The sequence below is a fragment of the Trichosurus vulpecula genome, chromosome 1 (assembly GCF_011100635.1).
Source record: "Trichosurus vulpecula isolate mTriVul1 chromosome 1, mTriVul1.pri, whole genome shotgun sequence".
NCBI lineage: Eukaryota > Metazoa > Chordata > Mammalia > Diprotodontia > Phalangeridae > Trichosurus > Trichosurus vulpecula.
This window is the reverse complement of record NC_050573.1, coordinates 494,206,053-494,226,052: the sequence shown is the minus strand read 5'-3', so window position 1 is coordinate 494,226,052 and position 20,000 is coordinate 494,206,053. Positions and strand designations below refer to the sequence as shown.

Below are 20,000 nucleotides of genomic sequence, written 5' to 3'. Positions count from 1 at the left end.
TATTGGCCCTTGGATTCAGTAAGCAATTTCATGAGACAAGAATGGTATCAGGGTCTGAAGGTCATTCAGATACACATCCTTCATTTCACTTTTTTCAAAACAAGGCAAATAACTAAAAAGGCATGTTGCCATCAGGGATTTCCCTCTCACTTTGCCCCCCCATCCCCCAAAAGCCCCACTCCACAATTTCCAGATTATCTCCTAGGGTCTAGCAAGCACTGAGCCCAGCGTCCTACACTATTTATCATCTGCAACTATGGCTACAGACACAGCTAACCAGTAAATGACGCTTAAAAAGGCAACCCTCAATCGCTTCCAGAGAAAAGGGAACTCAGAAATCAAAGGGGAAGCAATTGAAGCCACAAGTTATTCAGCAAAATCTATGCCTGCCATGCAATCACAGGCAATGAAATGAATATGAAAAGAGAAGGAGAGTGTGTGTGAATAGGGGCACAGCGGTGAACACTCAGACAAAACCTCCCGGGTCACTCCTCTACCATCAGAGCTATCTAAATTAATCCACAAATGGCATATCAGGGCCAGAAGCAATTTGCTAATCTTCCTGCTTGTCTTGGTGTGGACTGAGGGCAAGTTTTTGTACTATGATTGTTGTGTGAACCGCAGGCAATGAGGCTGCAGCAGTGAGAGAGTAAGAGAATAAGAGAGACAGAGAGAGAGAGAGAGAGAGAGAGAGAGAGAGAGAGAGAGAGAGAGTGTGTGTGTGTGTGTGTGTGTGTGTGTCCTAGGTACCATATTCCATAGGGTTTGGGCTCAGGAAGACTAGACCCTCCTTGTGATTTCCCAGTTTCCCAGGAGAGCAGAGATTGCTGTATGAGGGAGTCTGCTGATCTGTGTTCATCTGCGGTTTATAAAAGAAAGGAAAAAGGGACCCAGTCAGGTGAGGAAGCCTGGATGTATCTCAGCTGCCCAAGTGATGATTGCTACTCTACTTGAGATCTATTTCCAAACTGACAGCTCCCCTAATTGCCTGAGACTGGAATGGTAGAGCTTGTTTTTGGCAAGTACAAGACAGCCCTGTCTGAATGTGAGCTGGTCCTTAAAATGACCACAAAAGCAGAAGTGAGTAGCAGGAAAAAAAAATAGGTTCCACTGAGTTAGGAAACCTACGTTTTGTGGTACAGTGGAATGAGGCTTGCTTTGATGTTTGAGGACCTGGGTTCAAATCCCACCACTGTCACCTACTCCTTGTGCCACGCTGAGCAAATCCCTTACCTTGTTTGGGGCCCACCTTCCTCAACAGTAAAATGGAATAGGAATGGACCAGATGGTCTCTAAGGAGCTGTCTGCTCCTAAATCTATGAACCCATGACTATATTTACCTCTATTACATTTGGCAGTTTTGTGTCTTCAGTTTGGCGTGGAAGCAGTGGTTTCCCTCTGAGGGGCTTCTCTCAGGATAATGAGTCAGCAGCTCCCAAATATCCAAGTTTCCCCAATGAAACCAGCACAGTCAACCCCATACCATGCACTCACAGGACTCAAATAGAGAATAAGCCACCATTCATGTAGCATTTTCAGGACTGCAAAGCACCCTTCCAAACATCTCCTTGGGTCCCCATAACCACCCTGTGAGGGTAAGTATGAGTGTTCCCATTCTCTGTACCTCTGCCACAGGAAAGGACACAAATTCCTCACACATTCAGAGAAGAAAGGTTACTACAATGACTGCAGGCATCCCCAACCTTTTGTGAGAAGGAAACATGTTCCATTTCCCTGAATCCTTGAAATCACTTGAGATTCCCCAAATCCTTGTGATTCCTACTGGTAAAGCTCTTGGATGGAGAGGGAAGGGTCATCGCTTCCCTGACCAGATGAAAATCTTGGCAAACTGGGAAGTAGGCATGCTGGGGAAGTGAGCAACAGGCTAGGAGCTTTCCAAAACCAGATTTTCAGATCGTGCAGCTAGACAGGCCCAAGCTACAGATCCTTACTGAGAACTAGTGGCAGGCCTTTGCCACAGAGATTTCCATTTATCTAGTGATGGAACTGACATATTTCAAGCAGAGCCTTCTTTTTATAACTTTAAAAAAAATCAATAGTGTACTCACTTTTTGGGATTTTTAGAACCTAATGTCCAGTACTGGGTTAGGATATTTCTTTCACGAGATATTGTTTTCTTTGCCTGAAAAAATGTATGGTGGTCCACGCAGGATTTCCATAAGTTTTTGCAAGATCTATAATTTAGCATATTGAAGGCAATGATGTGCTCTCTGGCTTCATCCTGAGAGGGAAAACAATCTTGATTTAGTCTGTGCAAAAAAATAATAATATTGGTAAAACATTTCAATTACTACTGTAATTACTCCCAAATAGTTAAGAACTGATAACCCTATGGCACTGTATCAACAAATAAAACAGACACCTCTAATTTCTTGGAGGGAAGGCTAGGATAAAATAAAAGCACCATTTTCACAAGTTATGACAACAGATCCTCCGTGACAAGCAAAGGTGATGAACCTTCATTCCTTTCTGGGCCACACTCCTGCCTCTTCTGTTTTGGACTTCCTGTACCCTGCCAAAGAAACTTCTTCAACCTAGAAACTTACCCCACCCTGGACCACTGACAATGGAAGTGCCTTTGCCCCTATAGGCTCTCTCTCTCTGATTGGCTGGTTCCTCTCAGAACCTCCATTTTAAGTGGGAGGCCCAGACCAGCTAGGTCTTCGTTGCTCTCCCGGCTGCAGTCCTGACTCATTTCCACAGGACTTTGTCTACCCTGCCCCTGGCTCAGCCATCTTCATTCTCCCACCCCCTAAAGAGCTCCCTTTTATGTGTTTCCTCCCATTAGAATGTAAGTGCCTTGAGGGCTGGGACTGCTTCTCTCTGTTTTTATATTTTCAACACTTGCCACGCTGCCTGGCACAACTTTGCTACGTGGCCTTCATGTATATGAGGTCTATAAGTGGAAACTCAACTACCTTCTATGCAAGCAACCCAACTTCAGATTCCCAAATGATTAGATGATTGCAGAAAAAAAAAAAAGCTTTGCTTAAGACTAATAGACCCTACAGCTAGGGGATCCATTCACAGAGAGAGAGAGTGAATGATTAAAAATTTCTGTATTGTGGGAGTTCCATGTAGATTGGCATGTTTGTATGTGTATATAGAATAAAGGAAACAAATGGTATGTGTGTAATAAATGAAATAAATATTTGTACATAGAGAAACCCCCATACATGTTTTCTATGCATATAAATGTTAATTTTTTTTAATCAAAAGGACAAAAGGAATAACATCGTCTTTCCTTTATTTTGCTCATGTCTGAACCCATTCTGTGGCTTATTTATTGAAGCAGGGAGCTCCAAGGAATGTCAGTAGAACCGAAAACAATGATGTAATGTGCAAGAGAAATGCTGATTGGGAGAAAAAGAATGGCGATCATAGGATAATAGGAAGGATGGAGAAGGGTGGATGAAAAGACAGGATTGTAGTGTTAGTTTGTCAGTCAGTCCACCAGTACTTATTAGGTATGTACTATGTGCCAGGCACTGTGCTAAACAACGGGGATATGAAAAACAAGTCTCTGCTCTCAAGGAGGAGACAGTATGAGAACAACTATATACAAACAAGATGCTGTTGTTCAGTGGTTCTCAGTTGTGTCTGGCTCTTCATGACCCCTTTTGGGTTTTTTTTGGCAAAGATATTGGAGTGAGTTGCCATTTCCTTCTCCAGCTCATTTTACAGATTAGGAAACTGAGGCAAACTGGGTTAAGTGACTTTCCCTGGGTCACATGAGTAGTGTCTGAGGCTGAATTTGAACTCAGCTCTTCCTAACTCAAGGGCCAGCACTCTATTCACTGCACCACCTGGCTGTCCTATAAACAAGATAAATTGGGGAAGATGCTATTAAATAGGGCTGGGAAAGGTTTCATGCAGAAGGTGAGACTTCAGTTGAGACATGAAGGAAGCTGAGAGACAGAGATGAGGAGAGAGAGAGAAGGAGGGAGGAAGTGAGGGAAGGAAGGAGGGAGGGCGGGAAGGCCAGGCATGGTGGTAGCCATCAACCCACGGATACTCAGGATGACAGGAGGTCAAAGCTATAAGGAAGTCTGGAGATCATTCAGACTAGGTCTCTCATCTGAAAGTCCAAAGTGAGGCCCAGAAAGAAGCAGGGACTTTAGAGGTCTTTGGTTTAAAGATCAACAATCTTGTCTAGGCGGTCACTAACTTAACAGTACCTGAATAACACTGAGAGAACAACTAAAGACATATAATATGCAAAATAAACCCGAATCTACTTACATGCTTTTGGTGTTGCTGTATAAAAAACTTTTTTCTTTTGAAGGAGATTTTTAGGATGTTCACCCTATAAAGAACAGACAGTATCACTTGTCAATGTAAGTAAAATCACAAACCTCATGACATGAGCATTTTGCAAAATCAAACACTCTGGGTTTCTCAGAGAGATTTCAATTGAGCAACGGCAGAGGCGGTAACATCTTAGCAAACATAGCAAAAAGGCTGAATAAAGGGAGACAGTAGAGCTGGCCCACTAAGTTTTAATGAAATATAAACGTCAAATTACCAGGAGTGGGCATTTTCTCCACGAAATCCCCATCTTTTGATAACTCACATTTATGAAGGGCTGGAAGGTTTAGAGAACACTTCAGTCACAGAAATCTTAGGAGGTGAGCATAAACATTGGTCTGACCACTTTTCAAATAAGGAAAACAAGCTCAGAGAAAGGATAATTGATTTGCCCAGGAGACAAAAAATACTAAGTATGAGAGGTGGGATTCAAAATCAGAGAACCTAACTCTACGACCACAGCTCTTTCCATTATACTGCTCCGCAGCACAGTGGATAGAGAGCTGGACCTGCAGTCAAAAGACTTGAATTTAAATCAAGCATTAGATACTCACTAGCTGTGTGACCCTGGGCAAGTCACTTAACCTGTTTGCATCAGTTTCCTCAACTGAAAAGTGGGGATAATAACAGCACCTACCTCCCAGGATTGTTGTAAGGATCAAATGAGGTAATATTGGTACAAGAGTTTTGCAAACTTTAAAATGCCTTATAAATGCTAGCTATTATTACAACCGAAATTCTTCAATTCAACAAATATTTATTAAATCACCTACTATGTAAACTATACAATGGGAAATCAAAAAGAGAAATCAAATAGATCATGACTTTTAGAACCTTATATTCTGCTGACGGGTTACAAACGTGTTACAAAGGTGTACAAATGTGTACAACAGAATAAAGAGAAAACACTGACATTCTGGGAGATTTGGAAGGCTTCACAAAGGAAGCAGCCCCTGAGTTGGGTCTCATATGCAGATAAACATTCTGACAGGCAGAAAGGAGAAGGCTGTGCATGTCAGGCATAGGAGACACCAATCATGAAGGTATCGATTAGGAATGCTAAATTCAAAGAACAGCTAAGTAGCCTACTTTGTCTATGACAGAAAGTGCATGAAGGTGAGTTCTATGAAATAAAATCTAGAAAGGTACATTGGCGTTAAGTAGGAAAGGGCTTTAAATGACAGGCAGAGACATTTCTATTTTATCATGAGGCAATAAAGAGCTATGTAAGATTTATGAGCAAGGGGAAGATGCAGCACAAACTGTGCCTTAAAAAAATTACTTTTGGCAGTTATGTAGAAGATAGACTAGAGAAGACCAAGTAAAAGGCTACTATAAAAGGTACACTAATGCACTGTTGGTGGAGTAGTGAACTGGTCAAGCCATTCTGAAGAACAATTTGGAACTATGCCCAAAGGGCCATAAAACTGCATACTTCTTGACCCAGCAATATTAATCACTACTAGGTCTATCCCAAAGAGATCAAAGAAAAAGGAAATGGACTTATATGTACAGAAATATTTATAACAGCTCTTTATGTGTTGACAAAGAATTGGAAATTGAGGGGATGTCCATCAATTGGGGAATGGCTAGACAAGTTGTGGTATATGATTGTGATGGAGTACTATTGTGCTAGAAAAAAATGACAAACTGGATGGAAGACATATATGAACTAATGCAAAATGCAGTGAGAAAAACAGGGAGATCACTGTGCACAGAATCATCAGTGTTGTAATGGTGGTCAATTTGTGAAAGCCTTGGCTACTCTGATCAATACAAGGATCCAAAACAATTGCAAAGTACTCATGATGAAAAAATGCTATCCACCTCCAGCGGAGAACTGATGAACTCTAAGTGCAAAATGAAATACAATTTTTTCACTCATTTTATTTTAATTTTTGCTAATTTCTTTGCAATATGGCTAATATGGAAATGTTTTGCACGATTTCTTATGTATAACTGTTAACATATTGCTTGCCTTCTCAGTAGTTAGAGGAGGGGGTGAAAGGGAGGGAGAGAATTTGGAACTCAAAATTTAAAAAGAATGTCAAAAATAAATAATATTTTTTAAAAGTTTTTTAAAAAGGTTTTCATAATAATCTAAGTGAAAGGTAATGAGGATTTGAATTAGGATGGTGGCAATTAAAGTACAAACAAAGGAACAGGTGTGAGGGGTGTTACAACAACAGATATGACAAGACTTAGCAATCTGCGTGTGAGGGACAGTGAAGAGGTCAGGATGGTGCCGAGGTTGAAGACCTAGGTGACAGGAAAGTTGGTGATGCCTTTGACAGAGGTAGGGAAGTTTGTAGTAGGATCCAGATTAGAAGAGAAGATACTGAATTTCATTTTGAAAGTGCTGAGTTCAGAATACTGATAGGTCATCCAGGTGAAATGCAGGAGGCAACTGACAGTGCAGGACTGGAGTTTATCCATTTTCTTTTGGACGGTACCATCTGGATACGTCCCTTAGGCATCTCTAACTCAAGATGTCAAAAACATTGTCTTTGCCACTCAACCCAGCCCTCCTTCAAACTGCACTACTGCTCATGATGGCACTACAATGCTTCCTGGCACTGAGGCTTGGCTGGTGTCATCTTTGACACTCTGCTCTCCTTCAATCAACCCCAACCCCCTCCCCCCATCCAATTTGTTGACACATCTCATCAATTTCACACACACACTTGTTCTTTTTTCTCCAGTTACTGAGCCTCTCCCTTGGACTACATCCACTCCTAAGTGGACTCCTGGCTTTTACTTTCCCCACTTCACTCCACATGCCAAAATAATCTAAGTTGGATAGTATTATTCCCTTGCTAAAGGGCCTTCAGTAGCTCTCTATGGCCTCAAGGATAAAATACACATCTCTTAGCTTGGCATTTAAAACCATTCACAATCTGTCTGCAGGCTTACCCACCTCTCCCTCCCTGCCCTCTATGTTCTGGACAGACTATCCTATTTACTATTCTTCAAACTCTGGTCTTTGTGCCTTTGCCCTAATGACGGAATGCACTTTCTTTTCACTTCTGCTGCTTAGAATTCCTGGTTTCCTTCAATACTCAGTTCCTCCTACAGGAAGCCTTCCTTGATCCCCTCCAGCTGTCTCTAGTGCTTTCTCTCTTCTCAAATAAGCATCTATTTTCTTCTTGGTGTACATGTTGTTTCCCTCTAATAAAAAGGAAACTCCTTGAAAATTGAGACTGTTTTTTTATGTGTTTGGTTTCCTGGGCACCTAGCAGTCAATGCCTTGTGAAAATGAAATGCTTAACAGAGGCTTGTTGAATTGGACAGGAAAATCCTTAAGACTGGCTTACCAAGCCAAATATAAGTGATTAATAAAAACTTCTGGTTATTTGATCTGTTGAAGGTTTGGCTTGATAATGAGGTTGTAACTTATAGTAAGATACTTTATTTTTTTTAGGAAGTACAATTTTAATTAAGGGAGAGCAATGTTTTTGTCCAGCACACATTTTGAAGCATAATTCAGAGAATGATTAAAAAAGAATTCATCTTACCAAGGATAGAAACTTGTGCAAATATGTTTGCGGTAGACAGCAATGCCGGCTGCAGCAACTCCAATCGTCAGATCTAAGTTATGTAGATCCTGCAAAAAGAATATATTATGTTAGCAAAAAACAGTCCTAGTCAAGCTTAGGAATGCCTTTAATTTGAATCATTCTATATACTTACAAACAGTGACCTACACATTAACACGGGAGAAAAAGTCATTACTGAAAAACAGTAAGACTTAAAGGAAAAGTCAAAATACCCCTAGTTCTACACTGTCTCCTTTAAATTCTATTGACACATTCCACAGCTGAGAGGAATCAGAGGCTCCATTCTTTCTGAACGTTCTCAGATAGAAACCCAATAAGTTTCAGATAATTTAGAGCAACAGAGACCTAATAATTTAAACATCTTTAAGGGAGGGACCCTTCATATCATCTTCGACTACACTGCCTTGCTTAAAACATGTTTGCTAATCTTTTAGTCCAACTCTATCAAATGACTTATGGGAAACCGAATCCCAAAGAGGTGAACTATTCTCCCTGAGGTCACATACTTAGTAATAGCAGAGACTGGATTCTAACCCAGGTTCTTCTGGTGTCAAATTCAGCATACCAAATTGCAATGATGATTCCTACAATGTTAGTTTTCTTAATATTAGTATTTTAATTTCATATTTAATCTTTTAGAAATCATACAATTATATATTCAATTATACTTTCATCACAAATTAAATTAGATACTATTAAAAAATATTAAATGCCTATGTACAAAACATCATGTCAGGTAATGAAGATATAGAGAAAAAAATAGTTTCTGCCATTAAAGTTTGCTTCCTGTGGGAGAGAGGAGGAGATACAACATGCAACAGACCTGTAAAGGCAAAGCATACAGAAAGCAATATGAAATAATGTTAAGATGGTGGGAACACAATCAACTTAGCTGATAAGAAAAATCCTCATGTAGTAGGTGACATGTGAGTTGTGTTTTAAAGGAAGTTATGGATAATAAGAAGCCAAATCAAAAAAGGAGTGCCATAGTGTAGTCCACCTGTGCAAAGTGGGAAGCAAGAGATAGAATGTGGTGGAAGAGTGAATGGGTTAGTCTGACCAGAACAGAGAGTGCTTAAAGGGGAGTAATATCAAATAAGACAGAAGAGGTAGGAAGAAACTATCTTGTGGAAGACTTTAAATGCCAGGCTGACGGGCAGCTAGGTGGCGCATTGAGTAGAGCACCGGCCCTGGAGTCAGGAGGACCTCAGTTCAAATGCGGCCTCAGACACCTGACACATGTACTAGCTGTGTGACCTTGGGCAAGTCGCTTAACCTCAGTTGCCCTGCCAAAAAACCAAAAAAAAAAAATTAAAATTAAATGCCAGGCTGAGAACATCGCCTTTCATTCTAGAAACAAGAGGGAGCCACTGAAGAGTACTGAGTAGGACCGTGACAAAGATTTTGTTTTAGGAATATCAATGTGGTAGTTACCTAGAAGATGGACTGGAGAAAAAAAAAATCCAGACTTTTGCCCATTATTAAGAATGTTTCTGATAACGTGGGAAGACCTATATAAATTGGTGCATTGAAAGTAGCAGAACCACAAAAACAAGGTATACAATGATTATAACAGTGTAAAAGGAAAGACCAAAACCCAGAATGCTGTGTAATTACAGTAACAAAGTTTGGCCCCACAAAAGAGTTGGAAAACTGCAGCAACTTCCCTTCTTTTGCAGAGGTGGAGGGCTATGGGTGTACAATACCAGATATTCTATTAACACAGTTGATGTGCTGGTTCATTTTTGCTGATGCTTTCTATCTTTTTTAAAAAAAATCTTTGTCACAAAGTATGGTTTGATGAATGGGGGAGGAAGAAGGCACACAGTCTAAAATGACATTGATGTAAAAACAAAATATTGATAAAAGAATAAAAAAGAAAACTTCTAACTCTAATACTACCATGCTTACAGGGAACAAAAAGGATACCCTAGCAATAATCCTGCTCCTTCTCAATTCCCTACCAACACCCAGAATTGAAAAAATACTTTAATCACAGAATTTTAGAGGTAGAAGAAACTCCAGAAATCATTTAGTCCAACCTTTTCATCTTAAAGGCAAGCAGGGGCAAAAGAATTAGAAGGAAATTTGGCTGCGTGAAATCTGCAATTCAGAACATCTTGAAAATTCTGTGAGTTTTAATGCGTTAGACATATCTAATAGCGTAAATACTGAAAACCCAATAACCTTAAAGCAGAAGGTGATAAACTTTTGTCCTATCAAGGTTAACCAACTCATTGCAAGGGAGGAAAACCCTATTATTTATAAGGAAGATGTAAATTAACTTAGTTTAGTTTTGTTTTCTTTTCATGGAAAAGAAAAAAATAGGAGAGCCAGAAGAGAAAGCAAGCCACAGAGAATGACAAGCAAAAGCAGGGAAAGGAAGGGATGAAGACTGAGCTGCCATGCAGACTTTCATGGAGCCACAGCACCATCTGGTGAGCTTTAAGGATATTGCTACTAAGGACATTTAAATGAAAGACCCCTAGGTTTGAAGTCTATGGGATTCATTATGCTCAAGAACCTGTTTTGAAGAGAACTGTGCATTTTTGTGTATTTTTATAGGTAATAACAATAGGTCAGGAAAATAGAAAAAATATAAATAGGAAAACAGAAAAACCAGAAAATAGGAAAAAATGCAATAGTCCTTAACCCTTAAAGAGCTTATACGCTATGAGTCGAGCAAGTACATATAAATATGTACCGAATAAATCCATAAAGAATAAATACAAGGTGATGTAGTAGATAAGAATTCCAGGCCTAGAGTCAGGGAAACTCACTTCCTGAGTTCAAATGTGGCCTCAGATACTTACTAGCTGTGTGACCTTGGCCCAGTCACTTAATCCTTTTTGCCTCTGTTTCTTCATCTGTAAAATGAGCTAGAGAAGGAAATAGCAAACTACCTAAAAGTATCTCTGCTCAGAAAACCCCAAATGGGGCCATGAAGAGTCAGACACAACTGAAATGACTAAACCAACCACAAATTAAACATAAGATGGCTAAGTTAGGATGGCACTAGAATTTGAAGGCTTCGTGTAGGAGGTGGTCTTTGGGCTGCATTTTGAAGGAAGAGAGGGATTTTATGAGATGGAAGGAAGGAAATAGTCCATTTCAGGCACGGGGTGACGGAAAAGGGATGGCCAGCTTAAGGGCACACAGATGGAAGAGGACATGCCATGTGTGAGGAACAGGAGAGGGAGTGAGGTCCAACAAGACTGGAAAGATAGTCACACCATTGGTCTGATATCCAAAGATACAGAAGAGGTTAACACAAATACCTAGGACCCAATGGGTGACTGTCAAAGTATATTACCAAATAGGTCCCCAAATTTGAAACTATTAAAATTACCATGTGAAAGATAGATCCAAATGACTAATAATAAGAGAATAGCAAATTAAAACAACTGAAGTTTTACCTCACCATAAGAAACAACAGATATGAAGAATTTAGAGGAACATGGGGAAAATTATATAAATGGAGGCAAGCTAAACTAATCAGAATGAGACACATGATATAAAAGGGAAGAGTAATAAATTGGAAATAAATACTGCATAATTAAAATACAAAGCTTGGCCCTAGAGAATATTTAAGAAAACCTATCTTCCCCCTTTGGTACAAAGGTTGAGGACTGTAGATGTAAAATATCGCATATATACTGGCCGCATATAAGGCAGCTAGCTAAGTGGGTAGTTCATAGAATGGTAGAGTCAGAAAGACCTGAATTCAAATCCTTCCTCAGACAGGTATCAGTGTTACCTAGGGCACGTCACTTAACCTTTCTTGGTCTGTTTCCACATGTGCAACCTTTCAGTGTCGCTGCAAGAATTAAATGAGGAACAAATGTAAAGTGCTATAAATACGAGCTCATATATGTGTGTGTGTGTATGTATATATGTATGTATGTATAAAATAAGTGCAAAATCTTTAACTATACTCATTATAATATCATACCTAGCATTTACACAATAATGTGTTGACAATATTATATAATAATTATTATTATTGTTATTCATATCAGGCACAGTCAACGAGTTGGCTGGTTTGGCTGAACTGTTTTTTTTTTCCCCTTTTCCTTCTTAAATCTAGAAGGCAACTTGGGTAGGGGAGAAGCAAGAAGGGATATAACTTAAAAGAATGTGATATAAAAACCAAAGGCATAAATTTTAAAAATTTTAAAAAAGAATTGTCGAATCAGGTATAGAAAAATGTGAATTGTATTTGGTAGGCATCTCTCCAACATTTACTTGAACAATCTTCAATGACCCCTTTCAATTCATTCAGCAACTTGGAGGTGCATTTTATAAGGAATTCATCCTGGGAAACTCACTGGAAAGCAATTTGACTTCCAATTTGGCATTCCATGGGAGCTCTAGATTATGGTTCCTCTATAGACAAAGTCATCAATTGATAATACATACCCTTAAATGTTTCAGAGACAGCCTGGAAGCATACTAGGTTAGAGCGTGGGCCCCGAAGTCGGGAAAATCTGAGATCAAATCCTGTCTCAGAATCTCACTGGCTAATGAACCTGGGCAAGTCGCCTATCTTATTACATTATCATTTTTTTCCTCAGCCGTAAAATGGAGATAATAACATTAGTCATCTCAAAGAGCTGTTGTGATGATCAGACGAGACAACAAATGTACAGTGCTTTGCCAACTATATAAATGTTTGCTATTATTATTTTAAAAAGTAATCTATCCTAAAGAGATAAAAGAAAAAGGAAAAGGATATATATATATGTGTGTGTGTGTGTGTGTGTGTGTGTGTGTACACACACACACACACAATGTTTATAGCAGCTCTTTTCATGGTGGCAAAGAATTGGACATCGAAGGGATGCCCATCAACTGGGGAATGGCCGAACAAGTTGAGGTATATGACTGTGATGGAATACTATTGTGCTATAAGAAATAATGAGTGAGATGCTTTCAGAAAAACCTGGGAAGACTTACATGAACTGATGAAAAGTGGAGTGAGCAGAACCAGGATAATATTATACACAGTAACAGCAATATTGCACAATGATCAACTGTGAATGGCTTATTCTCAGCAACACAATTATCTAAGATAATTCTGAAGGACCTATGATGAAGAATGGTATCTAACTGCAGAATAAGAACTGATAGAGTCTGAATGCAGATTGAAATATACTTTTTTACTTACTTTATTAATTCTTGGTTTTTTGATCTGTTTTTTTCTTTTACAACATGACTAACATGGAAATATTTTGATGACTGCATATGTATAATCTATATCAAACTGCTTGCCTCTTCAAGAAGGGGGAAAGGAAGGGAGGGAGAGAATTTGGAACTCAAAATTTTAAAAAATAAATGTTTAAAATTTTTGTTTGCGTGTAATTAAAAAAATTAAATGAGAAAAGAAAGTAAAAGCAATCTTTTCCATGTCAGAAGGCATAGAATGTAAGGGGTTTTAATTAATTACTTGAGAAAGAGCTTGAGAAGATTAAAGTCTCTTTTCTAAGGAAATTATTTAGTACACCTGCTGCTCACAAAGATGCTGCCCTGGACCGAAATTTTGTTGAACAAATCTACAAGACCAGCTATTACACTTATTATCACAAAAGGACAACTGTCTCCTTAGGTCTAACAGGGGTGGGGAACCTGCAGCTCCAGGCCACATGTAGCCTTCTAGGGTGTGGTCTTTTGACTGAGTCCAAGTTTTATGGAACAAATCCTTTTATTAAGGAAATTTGTTCATTGAAACTTGGAATCAGTTAAAGGGCCGAACTTGGCCTAGAGGCAGAAGGCTCCCCACCCCCCTCCCCCCCCCACCCCGTATCTCACTTGAATGAATCACACTGAATGTCTATATTATCTAGGAAGCTATGAGTCATGGATTGACATGGCTCAAATACCTGCCAGTGCTTTGCCCAATACAGCTCATTTGTACATACTTGTTTGCATGTTATCTCTCTTATTAGACTGTGAGCTTCTTGAGATTGGGGGCTCTATTTTCCCTTCTTCGTAATCCTAATGGTTAGCATGGTGTTTAATAGATATTTACTGACTGAATGAAGGCTTTTGGTTACTTCTAAGGGTTTCTCATTTTTCTTCGGTCATGGGCTCCTCTGGTAGTCTAGTAAAACCTATGGTCCCCTTCTTGGAACAATGTTTTTAAATAACGGAAAGACTCAATTTCAGTTAGAGGTTAGTGAAAATAAAGATGTAATTTTTTTTCCTATGCAAGTTCATGGATGTCCTGAAATCTAACCAAGAACACTGGAGGGCCCAAGGTCCCAGGGTTAAGAATTCCTACTCAAGGATAAAATCCAAAGTCTTTCAGTTAGCACCAAAAGCTCTTCACAATCTGGACCTAACCCATCTTTGCAGACTGACTTCAAATTACTCCCCACCTCACGTATTCTGCATTCCAGCCAAACTAGCCTATCTGTTTAACAAACACCCCACATTCCACACTCCCATGGGCCTTTGCACAGGCTGAGCCACAGGCTTGGAATGCTCTCCATCCTGACCTCTGCTTCTTGGAGTCGTGAACTCTCTTTTAAAGCCTCAGCCCAAATGTCATTTCTACACAAGGCCTTTCTTCACTACCACCACCACCATCACCCCATGCGGCAGGTGTTAATGTTCTCTGTCCCACTTCCAAAATTAAAGTGCATTTCCTTAGTATATATTTTTTATTTACTTATGTATATATTTATCTTTTCCTAATAGAATGTAAGCTTTTTGTGGGAAGAGGCTGTTTCACTTTTGTGTGCATATCTGGAGCATCTACCTAGCACAGTGCTTGGCACACTGTTACTGTCCAGTCGTTTCTTCAGTTGTGTTATATTTCAGTTGGGTCTGACTCCTTGTGACCCCATTTGGGGTTTTCTTGGCAAAGATACTGGAGTGATTTGTCACTTCCTTCTCTGGTTAATTTTACAGATAAGGAAACTGAGGCAAACAGGGTTAAGTGACTTGTCCAGGGTCACACAGCTTGTAAGTGTCTATGGCCAGATTTGAACTCATCTAGGTCCAGCACTCTATCCACTGTGCCACCTGGCTTGTGTTTAATCAGTGCTTGCTCAATTTAACTGAATTGTTATGTGAGTGATAGCCTCACAGGCTATTCATTTTTCAAGACTTTTGAAGCTGTATCCCCTCTATTGAGTTAGGTCATCGGTCAAGGTACAATACCTTATCCACCTTCCTATCTCCTTCTTCTGCCATGTGCACAAGTATGTAGATATACACAATTATGGACTAAGCTTTTGTAGTGAAGCAATACAAAAATGTCCATTTGAATAACGTGTCCATTCTTCATCTCTTTTGTCAAAGAGCAGTTGAAGGTGCTGTCTCATGTTCCTAAAAATCCCTGATGCAAGGACCCAACCAATAAATCATAACTTAAGTCTGGTTCCAGTAAAAAGTTGATCTCTGCAGGCTAATTTGTGCTTTCTCTTGTCAGACAACAAGCCCAACCTTTTCTGGTTCATTCTTTGTCAGCCCCAAAACCTAGGGCCAGATTTGGTGTTGAGTTAATTACTACCGTCCAAGTTTCTGGTAGCTTTCGCTTCCCATGTGCCTCTGAGACAGGTCTTTGTTCTGTGGTAGCCTTCATTATTCTCTGCTACACTATTTTTAATTATGTAAGTTGTCTCAAAACCTTATGGAAGCAGACTGGCTATAAATAAATTAAATTACTATAATCAATTCCAGGGTTCTAGCTATAAAGAAATTACATAAAGGATGCTAATGTTTGGTGTTGTTTTTCCCTCTAAGGAAACAGCAGCTTTTATGTCTCCTCCAGACAGCTGCCTTTGTGTAGCTGTACTGTTCACACAGTAACATTTTTATATCTTTGGAACCCAGAAGACTGTTAAAATGAGTTGAATGTGAAAATTATAATTTTCAAATGCTGCCTCTTTTGAAAAAAAAAATTTTTTTTTGGTTCTGTCAGTTACTTAGTTTTTAGGTGTTTCTGGTTTGGTTTTGATTAAGTACATTCTGTTTATTTGCCAATCAAATTTCTGGCACCCACATCTCTCTAAAGCACAACCTTGAACTTGGAGTAAGAAAAAAATTGGCCATGCCTGGTGAAAGAAAGCATCATGTGGATTCCGGCCATCCTCATCCGGAGGATACTAAGTCGGCAGAATATAAGCTCCTTGAGGGCAAGGATGTCTTTCACTTTATCTTTGTATTCCCTAGCAAACATCTAACTTAATATCTTCACACTGGATTAGAATGCGTATAAAGGGAGCTCAACGATAAGCTATAGCAATAACCAGCATTTATATAGTGCTTACTTTGTGCCAGGCATCATGATAAATGCTTTATAGTTAATTATCTTATTTGATCCTCACAACAATCCTGGGAAGCAGGGGCTGTGAAACTGAGGCAGACAATGATTAAGTGACTTGCCCAGGGTCACACAGCTAGTAAGTGTCTGAGATTGGATTTGAACTTGGGTCTTCTTGACTCCAGGCCAAGTGCTCTATCCATCTTGGTGCTACGAAGTAGATTTATTAGAAACAGGAAAGTTGTCAGGGACCCTTGTTCCACCCAAAGATAAGGCTGGTGGGCTGAGTATTCAGATTTATTTCTAGGTTCGTTTAGGTGCCCCTCACAGAGTGCCTCTCCTTGGAAACCGAGGAGATGCTGTGATCAATAAGGCTATAAAAGTAGCCGAAGCTCCTAAGTCCTCATCTGAGTAATGGCTTCCATGAACCTCTCTGGGATGTTTCTGTCCCTAGAATCACAAAATACTAGATTTGAGATAATCTAGTCCAGCCTTCTCATTTTACAAATGTAGCAAATCAGGCCCAGAAAAGCTAGCTGATTTTCTCAAAGTCACAGAATTCATAAAGAGTCAGACCTTGAACCCGAGGTCTTCTCATTCCAAGTTCAGCTGCTGATTCAGACTCCAAAAACTCTGGTAAGTATTAAGCCTTTGGCCTCAAGTTTTTAATCTTCTAAACCTCTCAGATTCAATCCACTACTCAAATGTGGTGATCTTTTTCTGCTCCTTGGCCTCTCAGTAAGAATCCAACTAAGCTATTCTCTTTCTGACCTCCCACTTTTAGAGCCCTCCACAGGCATCATTAAGCTGATGAAGCCTGAACACAACAGCTCACGGGGTCGAGCTCAATTCAGCTCAACCAGAAAATAATGAAGGATATCACCCTGTAGGAACAAGTCATAGAGACAATCTGGAAGAAAAGTACTGTCCTACAAAGGCTGGTGGCTGGGGAAAATGCCAGGCAGCAAACAGAGCTTTGAACTAATAATAGCTCACCTTTATATAGCGCTTTAAGACACACAAAACATTCTCCATAACATCGTCTCATTTGATCCTCATACAACCCGGTGAGGCATTAGCTATTATTATCTTTATCCTTTACAGATGAGGGCAGTGAAGTTCAGAGGTCAAGCGATTTGCCTAGTATTACACAGATAGTAAAAGTATCTGAGATGCTATTCAAATTCGGCTCTTCTTGATTCCAAGTTATCACCCCTTTTCACTAAAAGCCCACCAGAGGGCTCAGTCCTCCACTTCACTATAGGAAGTAGCCTGATAGTTTGCAGTAGACTCCAATGAGAAATATTACCAAGTTTTCTGGCTTAGAATAGGTATATAGATAGAAGACCCAAGGACTTTCCTTTAGAATGGGCACACATGGGGCAACTAGGTGGCACAGTGAGCAGTGCACTGGCCCTGGAGTCGGGAGGACCTGAGTTCAAATCTGGCCTCAGACACTTGACACACTTAATAGCTGTGTGACCTTGGACAGGTCACTTAACCCTGATTGCCCTGCCTTCCCCACCTCCAAAAAATTAAAAAAAAATTAGAATGGGCACATATGCTGTTTTAATCAGTTTGCAGAAAAGTTAAACCACCTAGAGTAGATAGTGCTTTTTGGAGGCCGTTGTTGTTGTTTGTCCTCCAACTCAAAGAGGACCAATGACATCATGGTACTGGGGTCATGCTACAGTTCATTCTAATGTGGCTGAGCTCAGAAGGCTCTACCACAGATCAGGCATAAATAGTCCATTTGAACATTTGGGATGGAGAAGTTTCTAGATTCGCACATCTCATGTTTCTTTTCTGCTACTGTGATCCTGCTTTTGATCATAGAGCCCAGCACCTTCTTTGATGTGGGCATGCCATACTGGCCAGTCCTGTGCCAGTGGCTCCCTTGTCCCACAATTGATAGTAAAGTTCTGCAGGGAGACCTTGAAAGTGTCCTTGTACCACTTCTTCTGACCTTCATGGGAGCGCTTGTCTTGAGCAAGTTCTCTGTAAAATAGTCTTTTAAGAAATGTAAGTTTGGCATTTGGGCTATGGAACCTTTTTTGAAAGACTATCAGGATTTCCTCAGGAACTCAAGTACAAACGTTTCTGATTAACCCCTGAGGCAACAGGTATCTAGCTGGAAGATCCAGAAACTGCAAGAGGGCTAGGGTTCATTGCTGAGATATGCCATTGGTTTCAGGGTCTTGGCTCAAATCTTAGACTGGAACCAGATGGTAAAACAATTCCAGGAGAAACTTAAGTTGAAACTTCCAGAGTAAGCTGACCTCAGGTGAGGTATAATTCTTTCTGCTGAAGCCAGCTAACTGCTACTTGAAGATCAAGAGACACAACAATCACGGACTCTGGCAAAACACCGGGCTTATGTAGATAATGTCAATCAAGCAGTGAACCCTATGCCAACTTAAACGTGTGTTACTTTATAAAAGTTCAAATCTGGCCCCAGATACGTACTAGCTGTGAGATTCTGGGCAAGTCACTTAACCCTATTTGTCTCAATTTCTTCATCTATAAAATAACTCTGTTGGGATGCCAGCATGAGCCTTGTCTCAAAGTTCTTCTGCTTCTTATCAACAGTTACTGCTATTAATCTATCACTTAGAAAAGGAAACTGCTATCTAGGCCCTGAAATGTCTGGATATAGGAACTTCTGGAAATGAAAATAAAAAAAAAAGCAGCCAGCTACAATATCTCAGTTTCTTGTTGTCTCTGGGCACAGGTGTCAGCGTGCTTTCAGATGGGTGGGACTGCAGTTCTGCTGATGTAGTTGTAGGTGAAGCAGAAAGGCAGGTTTTACAGATATTTGCAGGCAGAAAGAGTTCTTAGGGAAAGGTTTAAGTATTTAAATAATGCCTGTTGTGTTAAGCACTTTTTACAAACACTGTCTCGTTTCATTTTAGCTTCTGGAGAGCAGTTTCACTGTTTCAACAGATTCAGTACTCTAGACAGCTCCTCCTTGGGGATCAGTACTAAATGTCTGTCTGTACCTACTTCACTATTAGATCACTCTATGGGGGCTGAGCAAAGAAGCACTTATAACTTGGGATCTGAAAGAGTCAGGGTTCTTCAGCCCCCATACAGTGATCTAATAGTAAAGTGATGAAGCAGTTTGGCCCTGGATTCTGAGCACAAATACATTTCAGCCTATTGGCATCTTGGGAGCTCAGGATCAGTCCATTATGAGTCATATACATCAATTTCATTTCCAGAAGCTCCTGTATCCAGACATTTCAGGGCCTATACAGCAGTTTCCTTTTCTAAATGATGAATTAACAGCAGAAACTACTGATAAGAAGCAGTGTTATATGTACCAAATACACCTAATTCTTCTTCAATCAAAATGTATATTCTATCAAGACAGCTAATCTCAGATATGTGACAAAACAATCTTATTAAACTACTTCACAAAGAATGACTAAATAGACCCTTAACCCTCATAGTGGTATCTGCATTTACTTAATATGAAAAATATTTAATTCAAATGAACCTGCATCTTGGTATAATTTCATAGGCTTGCCAATTAAGAACAGAAAAAACAAAACCAGGCAGTTCTTTCTAATGCCTAGAAGTTGTCTTGGAGGAAAAATTGTTTTCTTTGGTTAGCAAAAAAAGAAACAAAAGAAAACTAGTATGCTTCCCCCTTCCCCTCTAGTGCTTTTAAATGCATTGTCTGCAATATTTAAATTATAACCAGTGTTTTAATATCTTAAGTCCTGGAATTATACAATTTAAGACTTGGAAAGGAGTCAGGAACACTCATCTTCCCAAGTTCAAATCTAGCCTCAGATACTTGCTAGTTGTGAGATCTTAGGCAAGTCACTTCACCCTATTTG

The 20,000-nt window shown here is 39.7% G+C and overlaps 1 protein-coding gene across 2 annotated transcripts in view; it reads right to left on the bottom strand.

Moving 5' to 3' along the window:
* Positions 1 to 20,000, bottom strand: part of PTPN3 (protein tyrosine phosphatase non-receptor type 3) — a 256,929-nt gene that overhangs the window by 79,022 nt on the left and 157,907 nt on the right. For both annotated transcript variants that reach the window (XM_036738284.1, XM_036738276.1), the window contains exons 10-12: positions 7,845 to 7,933; positions 4,264 to 4,327; positions 2,070 to 2,242 (exon numbers count right to left, since the gene is read on the bottom strand). In XM_036738284.1, the coding sequence (XP_036594179.1) occupies positions 2,070 to 2,242; positions 4,264 to 4,327; positions 7,845 to 7,933 (326 nt within the window). The remainder of the gene's footprint in view (positions 1 to 2,069; positions 2,243 to 4,263; positions 4,328 to 7,844; positions 7,934 to 20,000) is intronic.